The sequence below is a fragment of the Anolis carolinensis genome, chromosome 4 (genome assembly GCF_035594765.1).
Source record: "Anolis carolinensis isolate JA03-04 chromosome 4, rAnoCar3.1.pri, whole genome shotgun sequence".
Taxonomy (NCBI): Eukaryota; Metazoa; Chordata; class Lepidosauria; order Squamata; family Dactyloidae; genus Anolis; species Anolis carolinensis.
This window is the reverse complement of record NC_085844.1, coordinates 168,881,635-168,895,342: the sequence shown is the minus strand read 5'-3', so window position 1 is coordinate 168,895,342 and position 13,708 is coordinate 168,881,635. Positions and strand designations below refer to the sequence as shown.

At 38.5% G+C, this 13,708-nt stretch overlaps 1 protein-coding gene across 5 annotated transcripts in view; it reads left to right on the top strand.

The window, feature by feature from the left end:
- Positions 1 to 13,708, top strand: part of dnajc6 (DnaJ heat shock protein family (Hsp40) member C6) — an 81,131-nt gene that overhangs the window by 36,719 nt on the left and 30,704 nt on the right. For all 5 annotated transcript variants that reach the window (XM_062978221.1, XM_062978222.1, XM_003220130.4 and 2 more), the window contains 3 exons: positions 7,847 to 7,997; positions 9,682 to 9,731; positions 9,847 to 9,995. In XM_062978221.1, the coding sequence (XP_062834291.1) occupies positions 7,847 to 7,997; positions 9,682 to 9,731; positions 9,847 to 9,995 (350 nt within the window). The remainder of the gene's footprint in view (positions 1 to 7,846; positions 7,998 to 9,681; positions 9,732 to 9,846; positions 9,996 to 13,708) is intronic.

The window sequence follows — 13,708 nt, the reverse complement described above, 5'->3', positions numbered from 1 at the left end:
GAAACAACCAGGGCCTGTTAACACCTCCCAATAAAGGATTTCCCCCTGGCAGGAAGCAGCCAGGCTTTGATTTGCTTCTTGGCAAGGGGTTGGACTGGATGGCCTATGAGGTCTCTTCCAACTCTATTATTCTATGATTCTATAAAGCTGCAAGGCCATTCAATGCTAATCAAGCTGACCAATTACAACATTCACACTTGCCTCAGGCAAACAAGAGTTCTTTCTCCCACCCTGGGCTTTCCACAGATATATAAACCCCACTTGCCTAGTTTCCAACAGACCTCAAACCTCTAAAGATCCCTGCCATAGATGTGGGTGAAACGTCAGAAGAGAATGCTTCTGGAACATGGCCATACAGCCCAGAAAAGTCACAGCAACTCAGTAATTCCAGCCTTTGACAACACATAGATCAGACATCTACATTTTTCATCCCCAAGTGTAGCTAGAATAATAGCAGGAAGGGGATTTATTTAAGTTCAAAAATCAGATGGAAGATCAAAGTTGCCCACTTCTGGGATAGGGACTGTGCCGATTTACATAGTTCCTAACAAAGTGTCTGAAAGAAAGCATTGAGAGCCTGGCTTTCTCACTAAGAGTGTTTACCTATATAGTGACATAAATGAAAATTAGGAGTCCTGAAAGGCTTGTGTCTGCATACTCTGAATTATAACACTGAGAATACAAGTAACATTGAGTTAAGAATAAGATCCTTCCTTACACTCCTCTGCCCCACTATTTTCTTGAGGTTTTCCCTATCAGTATCAAAATCTTTTGCCAATGTAGTCCTATGCAGTCTGCCTCCATATCCACAGATCCAACCATTCATGGTTACCTTAATTATGTCATTTTATACAACTAACACCTTCTTATAACACTATTGTATACTTGTTCAAGTTCACTTTATCATGGTCGGTGACCAATTCAACTATTGTATACCTGAACATTCACAGATTTTGGTATCCACATTTTGATTCCTTGGTTTGATTCCAGGACCATCACAGATTTGGTATCTACATGAGGTCCTGGAACCAAACCTCAGCAGATACCAAGGGTCCACTATGTGTATCTCATTTAATTCAACAGGCTTTATGCCAGACTAAGTGAATATATCATCATAAACCAGATTTCTGGAAAGCAGAATAATTTTGATTTTCAAATGTATGTCTCCATCTTGACTTGGTACAAAATTACTTCTACTGATATTTAAATCCCGCAATTACTTGCTTACTATACTTGTATTTTCAATTATTTGCAAGAAGCTTTCCTTCCTCTCCACTTCATCTTCACTATAATCTTCTGAGGAGGATAGGCTGAGACAGCGTCACTCAATATGTTTCAGGGCTCAGTGGAGAGTTAATGATCACTCTCTCAAGCTCCACTCAAGGACTTTGAGCACTGCTTCTACACAGACACACATGCACCAACTGCAAAGACTATAGAAATAAAATGTTTTGAAGGTTGGCTTGACTCAGAATAGTCATGGGAAAATGAGACAAAAACAGATTTATCTGAATCTTTCTAAGCTGTCCTTTGAACATAAATCATGAGAACTTTAAAGACATAGCAGTGTTAGTTTGGATTGACATGCAAAGGGATCATGTAGCACCTTGGAGACTTATTGAGAGAAAGAAGTTGATAGCGTAAGCTTTTGGAGACTTAAGTCTAGGAAAGCTTATGTTACCAACTTCTTTCAGTGAATTTCAAAGGTGCTGCAAGATTCTTTTGCATGATGAGAATTTTAAAATGAAAATGTATACATGTTAATCATATGACCCCAAAATGAATACATGTTACAAAAAATCACTTTGTGCAACACCACAAAACTATTTTAATTTTTTTAAATCTTAGACTTTATGTGTAGAAGATGATCAGTTTTGGTCTTGATATGCCTTTGAGAAAAGGCAATTCCAGAATAGCCCTGAGTGAACTTTTATGCACTCAATATATTGCTGAGTTAGCATGGAAGGCATAATAGAAATATATTCTAATACTAACTTGCCTCAAGCCATTTAGAAATTTCAATGTTGAATCTAAATAACAGTGCCTCTTGAGTACAAAGATGTCAACAGTATAGATTTTAAACCACAAAGTAGTATTAGGTATTTCTAGTGAATAACTTCGATAGGAAGTAGGCAGTTGTATTGTGCAATTTATATAACCTCAAATCTTTGAGAATGACATATACACTTGAGAAATGAGAAGGAGGAAGAAAAGACAAAGAGGGAGGAGGGAGAGGGTAATTCAGGAGTGTGCTGATACAAAGTGACATGGTTCCTTCCAAGAGGTTTTGTAGTCCAAGTAAAATGCATTGAAATTAAAACAGAGCACTTAGAATCAAATGGTGCTGATTGCAAATTGATGGGATGAGAACAGAAAAAACCTTGTGATATGGCAAAATCATATGCTACCTTTGTATCAAATGCAGAGCCAAGAATGATAGATGCAATTGATCAATAGGTTCATAGTGTTTTTCTAGATACTGCCACTATTTTAAAATGTTTTTAAGTTCTAAGGGAATGTAAAGAAGGCAAGCCAAAGACATTATTGATTATGTCCTGTTCTGTCTCAAAAGGCACAGATATACCATAATTATGGACTCCTTGCATGGGCTGGTGATCCCTTTAATTGTTTCCATGAATTTCTCCCATACTATTGCTTTAAGACACTGTGTTAGTTGCATAGCTGTGTTAGTTTGTTGCACCAAAACAACCAAAGAATGCCATAGCATCTTAAATACACTGTATTCTGTATTCGGGAGAATTATGTCCTCCCTTCATCAAAAGGATGGAGTATTCTTTCATAATTCCACATTCATAAACCTTATACGTAGTTGGGGATGTAATTCAAGACACTAGGATCAGAGTGCTCTATTTCTAATTCCTCCTTATTCCCAAAAGAGCCCTGGCTTCTATATCACTGGCCCAGCCTTGCTTCCTTATGAGTAGCAGTGACGATGGAGCTATCCCTGACCTCCACCTTCACTGACTTGTGAGCTGCCTCCTCCTTGCAATCCAGCCTGTGAACAGAGCTTCCTTCCTTGACTCAAGAGCAGATAAGGAAGGAAGGATCCAAATGCTTGGTAAATGGAGGTGGTGGGAAGGGACACATTGGATCCTTCCTTCCTTCTTTATCTGGACTCTAGGGCTCTGGCAGCAGAGCAGCCTCCTCAAGCCCAGGCAAGGAAGGAAGGATCCAATGCCTCCCTTCCCACTCCCTCCCTTTGACAAGTGTTTGACCCTTCCTTCCTTACCTGCTTTTGAGGAGGCTATGCCAGAGACCCATTTGCAGTCTCCTCCTTGCAACCCAGACCCTTCCACCTGGGCCTGCAAGAAAGGAAGTGCCCAATATCAGAGAAAAGGAAGGGGGCAAGAATGGTAGCATTGCATCCTTCCTTGCTTGTCTGGGCTTGTAGCTGTTGCTGTCAGAGCCCCATTTTCAGGCCCAGGTGGTGAGGAGCTGGGTTGAAAGAAGGTGATCGCAAACTGGGCTCTGGCTGCAGCCTCCTCAAGAGCAGGTAAGAAAGGATGGGTCCAACTCTGGGCAGAGGAAAGGAGCAGGAATGGAGGCATTGGATCCAGTAAATCAGTGAAGGTAGGAACTGAGGGAAGTTCCATCAATGGCTCCTTTTGAGGAGAGAAGAGAAAGAAGCACATGAGTGCTCGGTAGGGAGAAGAGTTGATTAATCTCGATGGTCCACTACATATCTAATTTTTGCCCCAGTGGTTCATGGGTTGAGAACCACTGGTGTAGATTCACATTCTCACATCAACTCAGCAGGTTTCCTAACCAAAAATTGCATTATGTGCTATTTTTAGTTAGGGATTTTCTTCCATAATGATGAAGCTAAGGTAGGTGATAAAAAGAAAAATTGCTGTTGGGGCCAATAGTAAAATCCACTGCTCAAACATCTCTCATTCTTGTTAAATTAGAGAAATATTATGAGAATATGTTTCCTTTTATTATTTTTCATTTAATTATTGCCACATTATAACTGTGTATTGTGAACTACATTATTAGATTATAAAAATAGTATGCCTGCTCTGATATTTAATATAAATTCACTTACTCTTTTCTTTTTTTGTTAAAGGCACACATTTCCAGAAACTGGTTTATTACTGCTAGTAATAGATTTTCTGTAGACTTTACTGTGAAATGCAATGAAATATAATTCAGCTGTAATAATTGAGTAAATATGTACTGTATGTCTAAAGCTGCACAGTGCTTTTCTCCATCAGTATTTCTTATACTGAATATTTCCACTGCTTCCATTAAAGTAGTATCAATGCATTTAAACAAATATTTTTCTTTCTCCCTGGGTATGTGGGAGAGTATGTGCCAGTCCATTAGAATTGTTAGATAAGGCCCAGGTACATTAATTGGGGATGAGCAAAGTGTGTCCCACACATTGTGTGTGACTGCATTCAAACTGTTGTTTTTTTTACTGTGTATCTCCGTGTTCAGATTGTAATTATTAAAAATACATCATAGTTTCTATAAATTTTGTTGCAAGCTGCTGAACAGATTACATTCCAAGGGAAAATGAATTAAATAATAGTAGCCAGTGGGATATCAGTATCACAACAGATTTCGTTCTTTTTAATTCAGTGTGAAACTCAGTATCATAAAGTCAGTTTAAGTAATATATATACACTCTCACACACATATAGAGACCTATATCTTACCTATGAATGGAAATAATTTTAATAATATGCAATTAATTAATTGATTAATTTTTATGTATAAATTTGATGAGTAGAAACATACATATTAATCATGAGTGGGGGATTTTTAATTAACTAACATTAAATTGATTATTTTTATATTTAGTTATTTTAACTTATTAAAGAAGACTCACTAGTCTTCTTCATGTAACAATTATTACCACTACGTATATTTGTAAGCTTTATGCTCAGAAGACCAATTGTAGATTATATTAGAAAGTTATGATGTGATCATTCTGAATTATTTAAAAAAAGCAACACTATGCATGATTATTCTCGAAAGGCTACTGTATCATGTCCCACTATTTGGAACAGAACTTGAAAATGTTTGGGCAGGGCCAACAGTGACTCTAATGGCCTTTGTGAGTTGTAGCCTAAACAATTAACTTTTCCAAGCACTGGCAGTTACATAGTTTCTACTATTAGCAGTGTTGGATTACTATCTGACTTCTGACCTCATCACACTGAGGTCCGAATCCATGGGGCAACAGGGGAAATCACACTGCGTGGTGAATCCATGGGGTGGGGGTACAGAACTGTTGCTCCATGTCTCACATTACCCACTGCACCTCTTGCCTCATTCTATGGGGGAAGCGTTGCTGCCCAGCTCACATTCCCCCCCCCCCCCCCAAGCCCGGTTCTTCTCTATGGAACACAGGAAGCCTCTCATGTTTCCAGGAAAGTGTTCTGACAGTATGCTAGGACCTCTACGGAGCCCTGCCAGAAATTGCCTAACATTGTGTAATGCTTCCGGCGGGCTCCGTGGAGGAAGCATCCTGGCAGTGTGCTCTCTCTGTGTGATGAGGTGGTTAGTCTTCTGGAGCTAGGAAAAGTCTTTCTATACTTCACTATGTTCCAGAAGATGCAGGATTTTTGCAGTGTAATAATAAATATATTCAAAAATGTGCTCTCCCTGTGTTCAGAGACTTACAACTTCATCCCAGGAGTGGGAGAAAGCAGAGGGAATTGTCTTACCCCACTCCTTCTTGTCTTTCCCCACCTTGTGGGATGACAAGCCATCCCACGTGCTTACCTCATAGATGCCTGTCTTTCCCCTGCTTTTCTTCCTTTGGAGTCAGATAACACCCAACTCCTAAAGATGGGTGTAGGACTCAATTTCCATGTGTTGTGGAAATGGAACTCCACGGAGTCCCACCAGAAGTGCCCTTATGTCATGTAATGGCTTCCGTGGGACTCCCATAGAGCTCTGTTTCTGAAGAGTATGGAAGTAGAGCCCTAAACTCATCTGGTGAGGTCCTTATTCCCTAATCATAGAAATATTGCTTTGGAAGACACAATAAGGGCCATCTACCCTGCCATGCAGGATCACATAAGCAAAACACTTCTGATAGATGGCCATTTAGTATCTGTTTAAAAAGCCCCAGAGAAGGAGACTGTGTTGCAGTCCAAGACAGTGTATTCCATTGTCAAACAGCCTACTCTCTGAAACAGCAGGAAACAACCTTGCTACATTTTCAATATGACATCTTTTCAAATATTTAAACATGGCTATCATCTCTTAACTTTCTCTTCTCCAGGCTAAACATACCAAGCTTCCCCAGTCTATCCTCAAAGGATATGGCTTCCAGAGATTCCAGGGCTTTTACCATTTTGATCACCTTTCTCTGAACACATTCCAGAAGGTTTGCAGTAGATGTAATGTTATGTGTGTGACTCACCCAAGTTCACCAGGGGGTTTCCATGACTAAGCAGGGACTCAAACCCTAGTCTTCAGAATTGTAGTCCAATGCTCCACCAGTTAATGGTGGGTAGGGAACAGTGAAGAAAACGGTTGATCTGAAAATCTATATATATTCATTCAGAATTTCTTTGACATTTGCCATAAGAAGTTACTAGTCTTATTCATTAAACAATTATCACCATCATAGTAACAAAAGAAATCAGATTCCAACACATGTAGCAATATCCTGCTTCTTGGCAGGGGGTTAGACTGGATGGCCCATGAGGTCTCTTCCAACTCTACTATTCTGTGATTCTATGATTCTATATCTATATTTTGTACCAGTGATACCTGCCAGTGTTAGATGGATCCAAAATAGCTTTAGATCAACAATAAAAATATTTTTTGCTAGCAGTGGTCAATGAAATAGTAATTAATATAATTATCAATATTATTATTAAATGCATTCAATATTTTATACAAAATAAATGATTTAATAAAGTCAACATTTTTTCACAATAATTGCACTTCTTAAAGTTATGGTGCCTTGCCTTCTAATTTTTCTATTTTTGAAGAAGCCAAGAGATGTCTCCATATCTCATGAAAACAAAACAAGGCAGTCTCTTAGACAATGTCTGGTTTGTCTTTCTCTTTTTTTACTTTTTAAAAGAGAAGGGTTCATTTCATGATTCTCTTTGTTTCTTGGAACTGAATAGCATGACCAGATCATCCAAGCATCTTTTGTTTCAGTTGCATTATGTTGCCTTTGGCTGTGTTTTGTTTCGTCATTGTTTAAACATCAATTTAAAGCATGTATTTCATAGACATCTTCTGCTGGGTAATAGGTTTAAAATTTGAATAAGGAAATATTATTCTCCATGCTGCCCAACTTGTAGGAATGGCAAGAAAATCAGGTGGAAGAGACCATTAAATGGGTGGCAAAGCAGGGGGAATAAAGCATTAAATTCCAAAAGCATAAAGTTATTTTATCAGAAGTATAAGGAATGTTATCAAAAACTGTCATGTGTAGTTATTTTTTCCTTTTTGAAAATCTCATGCAGAGAGGATGAGTAAATTAGTGAAGGATTTCTGTTGCGCAACATCTCGTATTAGCATACAACTTTTACCATAAGGCATCCTAGTCTTTTACAACTATAGTAGTTCACCAGAAATGTTGGAGGTACTTGGTCTGTTTGGAACACATGTGTTACAGTTGGTTGTGATAAGAAGGTGGTTCCTCTCCTTGAATGGAAAGAAAGGAGGAAGTTATAATAGACATCCTCAAGTCTTATAGCACTGGCAAAATGGCTCTGAATGCTGCTTTTGGGAGCAGGGTGCTAGTGTAGTGGCGTTACTATTGTTGCATTACTACCTTATGCTTGAAGCCAGAAACTTCTTGCAAAGTAATATGCCTTGTTCTTATGCCTTATTTCCTTCTGTTAAGGTGCCTCATCTCCTGACATGGAGACCAGCTATGGGGGTGGTCTATTGGACATGATGAAAGGAGGAGCAGGAAGACTCTTCAGCAACTTAAAGGATAACCTGAAGGACACGCTAAAAGACACCTCTACTAAAGTTATGCAGTCTGTTGCAAGGTACTGTGAAACAAACATACATGGATTGTCTTACAACAAAATAGCAATGTTAAGATGTCTACAGGGTTATAGGGCACTTGGGAGTATTTGGGGACACCTTTTGAGGTAAAATCCTTTTTGTTGCACCCTAGAGCCATAAAAATTGCCCTAAGGGGCTGAATGTGATCTGTGGATAGTACTTTGTTGACCCGGCAGTAAAGCAAGATGTGAAAGTCCAACATTGGAGCAACCTGATTATGGTATCTTATAACACAGTAAAGGATTAATCTGTTGTTCATTTCAGCATGAGCCTTTGTATATTATAATCTACTATATTCCTTGAGACTTGACATCTCAGTTCATAGAAGGTGGATGAATCCCATATAGAAAGAATCTTTTAGTACTGAGGAGCCACAAGACTTTATTGTTTGAATCTTTAATTTTATCAGACCTCCAAATGTATTGGCTGATATCTGCCAATCTCTAAATACTGGCATCTTGAAGGGGACCAGAGATGAAGCTGGGTTAGAAGTGAATCTGATCAAAAGAACTGGAATTGCATTGCATTAAGTAAATTAGAAACTAGGTTTCCAGCTAAACCAGAGCTTGAGCTGTTGCTAGTACCGTTTCTTGCCCTTTCCATGGAATTTCTTTGACATTTGCCATAAGAAGAATGAATGACTGTTCAGATGTCATAAGATAGAGCTGCACTTGCAAAAACATCAGCTACATCTATGCGCATGTTGAAAGAGAAGGAAGGATTGTGAATTGGCATCATTCTTTAAGTTAAGGTTTTAAAAGGAGTGGTATTTTAGTTGTTGTTGAATGGAAGCTCCCAGCATTTCTCACCACTGGTTATGGTGGCTAAGGCTTGGAATATCTGGAGAGTTAGAACTACTCCACCCCTGGTTTAAATTTAGTAATTGAGAACCACACACCTTAAAGTAAGGAAAGATTGCTAAATTGAATTATATCTTATCAGATAGGTTTTAGTTTGGTTAAATTAGGTTCTTTGAAAAACAGGGTATTCTAAGAGTAATGCTCCTTCAGCATCCAGATGAATTGGTGGAAGCAACCATAATTAATTCGAGGATTCAGCTTCTTTCCTAAAGTTCAGCCTCCCCACTTTTTTGCAATTTCTAGTCCATTTGCTTCATATGCTGCTGGTGCTTCACAGCAGGGACTCTTTTACTATTTAGCTGTGCAGACACAGCAGTATCATATAACAGACATCGGTCACTCCTGTCTGCCAACAGGAACAGAGGATGAGATTTGGAGACTTTGACCACTTACTCTTTATATTACAAATTAGGTGCAGGTTCTGAATCTTTAATATAAGGACAATTGAGAAGGATGGGCATGAATGTCAGTACTAAAGTGTGGTTCATGAGAAATTCATTATGGCTTTTTGCATGTTGCTGACAAGCCAATTTAAAAACGAATAGGTCACTGTTAAGGAATATTTTCACTCCTGTTGATTATATAGTTGCATTTCAGAAAACGGTCATAATTTCATGTTTTTGACACAGAATGATGAATCCAGCAATTAAAGGTGGAATCATAGGGGCAAAATGTGATGTTCTACAGGCATGCTATGGTGGTATCCATTTGCTAAGCAAATATGAGGGGAAAATAGCTGGCATCCAGGACAAATGGTTTATTTGGGGAAAGTTGATTTTGCCTTCTCTTGTCTTCTTTTCCACAGCTACACCAAGGGAGAATTAGATATTTCTTATATTACCTCAAGAATTATTGGTAAGTTGGTCACTTACTTTACACAATAAAAAGGTAATTTGAACTTTTGAACTCCAATTTTGTCTCTATTCTGGTATAGAATCTAAGTTTGTCTTCCTCATGCCTTTCTTGATAGTGATGTCATTTCCTGGTGAAGGAGTTGAATTGGGATTTAGGAATCATATTGATGATGTACGGACGTTCTTGGATTCAAGACATCCTGATCACTACACAGTTTTCAATTTGTCACCAAAGTCTTATCGTACCACCAGGTTTCACAATAGGGTAAGTGATATTTGCCATATACTGATGAAGTTATGATTATTTCAACCTTGCTGGTAAGATTTAGTGCACTGTCTGTAATCAATGAGGAAATAAAAGAATAAGAAAAAAATAAAGCTATGCTTCCTTTGAAATAAGGAGTTCAGTGACATAAGTAACCAATTTATTATAATAATTAATTGTTGATTGAGGAAGACTATACGGTGTAGAGAAGATAAAAAGTTTGATAAATGTCGGTCTTGAGAAGTAGAAATTGCCATGATGATTAATTAGCATCCGATCTTGTGAAAACCATTTTTTCTATTTCATTATATGTCCATATTTGTAGCCTTAGGTATTAGGGATGGAGAGATCAGCCGTTTCAAAAAATTTCATATTATATTTCATCCAATTTGCATGTTAGAGTCTAGTTAAACATACAAATAAATACACACAGACTCTGACTTATCATTTGCTGTTTCCTTAAGACATAACCACTTCATATGCGGTTTTCTAAAATACATACATTTCTGTATGCAACTTTCCCCCATCCTACCTCCAACATGCTGAACTATGACCAGGGTTACAAAAAGGCGTCTAAACTGCATCAAGTTAAAATGTTCCATACTGTTATCCCTAAAGAAATGCGGGATAATATTTTTAACCAAAAGTACAAATCCCAGTTTCTCCCAGTATGTTTTATCAATAGTATTACTTAAAATGTACACTATTATGAAAGGCTTTTAATCTGGGGCATCAAGATGTAATTTACTTCAATTTGTATATAAATTCTGTATTGAATTCTGAAAACTTGTGTTTTCTCATATCTGAAGCTAAGTAGAGCACTACATAGGTGACAAGCAGGATTAATGGAGAATTTTGAAATATTTTGTAGCTGCAGCAAAATCAGAGAAGCAGTTAGTTTTTTTCAAGTTGCACAGGCTGCTTCCTTGTATCCCCCCCCCCCCCCCCACAGCCTCTGTTAATCCCTGTGCTGCAGGACTAGGCTACATTACCGCAACCCAAAAGTTCCTCAGAATTGAGTGGGAAAGGTTGTTAGTGATAGGCTTTATTCTGTGTATTGTCAAAGGCTTTCATGGCTGGAATCACTGTGTTTCTGTGGGGTTTTGGGTTGTATGGCCATGTTCCAGCAGCTGGTGGGTTCCCAACTAAAACAAGGCATTGCAGGACCTGTAATATTATGCAAGGTGAGTTCCCCCTGCACATTAGCATCTTCTGAAAACTGGTGACAGCTTTCCAGCTGTGTGCAGGACACCACAAATTTCTACTGCCCTCCATTCTGGATGACTGGCATCTTTGGCTCAGGACCCACTATTTTTCCTTTCCATACATTGTCACTGCACATGGGCAGTCTGTCTTGCAAAAGGCTATACAATTGCACATTGCATCTATCTCACAAGAGGTGTGTTACTAACATGCTTGTGCAATAGTCCTGATGGAATAGCTACAGCAACACTCCCCTCTTGGTAATATGACTATTGTACAGTGCCATAGTGCTGAACTAGGTTGAAGTATAAATCACACAGCATGTTCAACACTTATACAATAGTCATATGGTAAATTTGAACTAGAAAGCCAGGCCACATGTTACATCTATTTTTTTATTTCGTGTCAAAAGCATTGCATAAAAAGATAAGTTTAAAACTGATAAAGGGATCCCAAGCTGCTAAATAGTTTTAGACCAAAAATGGGCAACAATGAGTGTATTATCTGTAGCTTTAAACTGTTCTTCGTCTGTACATGAAGTAGTGGAGGTTTGGCATACATCTTTCAAAACCCAGTTACAAGTGGTCTATGAAACTGTAGTCTTAGAACTACATAGTTTTCAAACTTTACTGTTCTGATCTAGTCATGAGTGCTTTTGGGGATGACCTGTGGTAGACTTTGACTGAAATCTTTCACAAACTACTTAGTTATTTAACCAAGCTATTACGTTATGCATTAAAAAAAATACAGGTTGGGTATTCTTTATGCCTTTGCCTAACATCCCCAACCCTTACAGAAACATCATTCACTGGCATTTCAATCACTAGAAGAATGGGTCTTCTTTTTCCCCATGCTGATACCTGGTAAAGGAGAAAGTAGTGGCAATAGTGTTGAACTCATGATTAACAGGAATTGTGAATATAGAGTAGTTTCACACAAATCTAGGTAAGTTTTTCATATTCACACTTTCCACTCAGAGACAATTGTGACCCTACTGCCTCTGCGTAGTCACTTCATTATTCTGGTCTTGATTTGTTGGATATAGAGATCTCAGTTTTTTTTTTACAGTGTCCACAAACGCTAGATTGTGCATTGTGCCTATTTCCTTTGCCTGTTTCTCTTTTTTATTTAGTTAACCTGACCACTCCTCTGTCACTAAACATGACAGGGTTTAAGAAACATTATTAGCAATTTCAACATGCATTGCAAGCAGAGCAATAGATGTGTACTGTAATAGTATAAATCCTTTTTTTTATCCATAAATGGTAGCAGCTAAGAATCTGTGCTACATGTAATGGGTTCTTTCACGATCAAAATTCTTTGCAAGAAGGGAAAGTTTGTCTGTTCATGGAATAAAATTTAGAATCAAAGCCAGTATACTTCAGTGTGGTCAGTGTTTTCCAACATTAATATAGAAAAAGCAGGGATACTGGTACTTTTGTATCTCATAAATGTGTGTTTACGTACATAATTATAGATGCTCCCCTCCTCCAAATGTGCTCATTTCTTGACAGCCAGTTAGTACTTACACTCAGCTGCATTGAGGCCTAGTTGGAGGATATTTAGTGTATGGTTCATTGGTCATTTTGACAGTAACTGCTGAGATTAGGATAGTAGCAGAGAGCAATCTAGACTAATTGCGGATAAAGTCTCATTAATTTTAAAGCAATGGCCGGAGAAGACACTGAGAACAATTTTTCATTCAGTCTGTTTTGTTGCACCATGATAGAAAAGCTCTCTCAAGATATTTTGATACAGTGTCATCTATAAATCTAACTGGCACCCCTAGGCCATCTTAAGACATTCAGTGAATTACATTCAGTCCCCTCGAGGAGATAGACTGAATACAAATAAAGTTTTAAAAAATTATTATTACATACATAGTCTCCATTTTGTAACTTCTTAAATTATCTGGAGGTCTCCTCCAGGAGGCTGCAAAGCTAGGTTCTCCCTCTGTCAAGGACAGAACGCCACAAGGTTCAAAATAACAGAGTTTATTTAATTACAGAACTCAAAAATGCCCGTAAAAACACAAGGGCCAGGCAATTTTAGCCTTTAGGAGCAAAAAAGGGGCAAGGGAAAAACGTACAAAAGATAAACCGGATTAAACCGAAGTTTAATCCGGGTAAAAACAAACTGCTTGCTTCAGCCTGAGGGTAAACAAAACAAAAGCCAGGGAACAAAAGAATGCAACTAATTGGCAGCAGATTCCTCTCTGCTGCCAACACGGTGCTTAGAGGAACTTGCGTCGCTCCCACACACACAGCAGACAGGATTTCCAACACGAACAGATCAGCCAAGGATTGTAGCAGAAGAGTAGACCCAGTTCCTTTCCGTGGTTCAAAGCCAGAAGTAGACGTTGTAGTTTCCAAGTCCAGAAGGGGGAAGACAAGCCGTGGTCAGTTCAATCCGAGTTTTCAAAGCAGGAGATGGCGTCCGTCAAGAAGACGACGGAAGGTCAAGCTAATAAGAGTAAGCACAGGTTTGCACAAACAAATGCCCACACAATT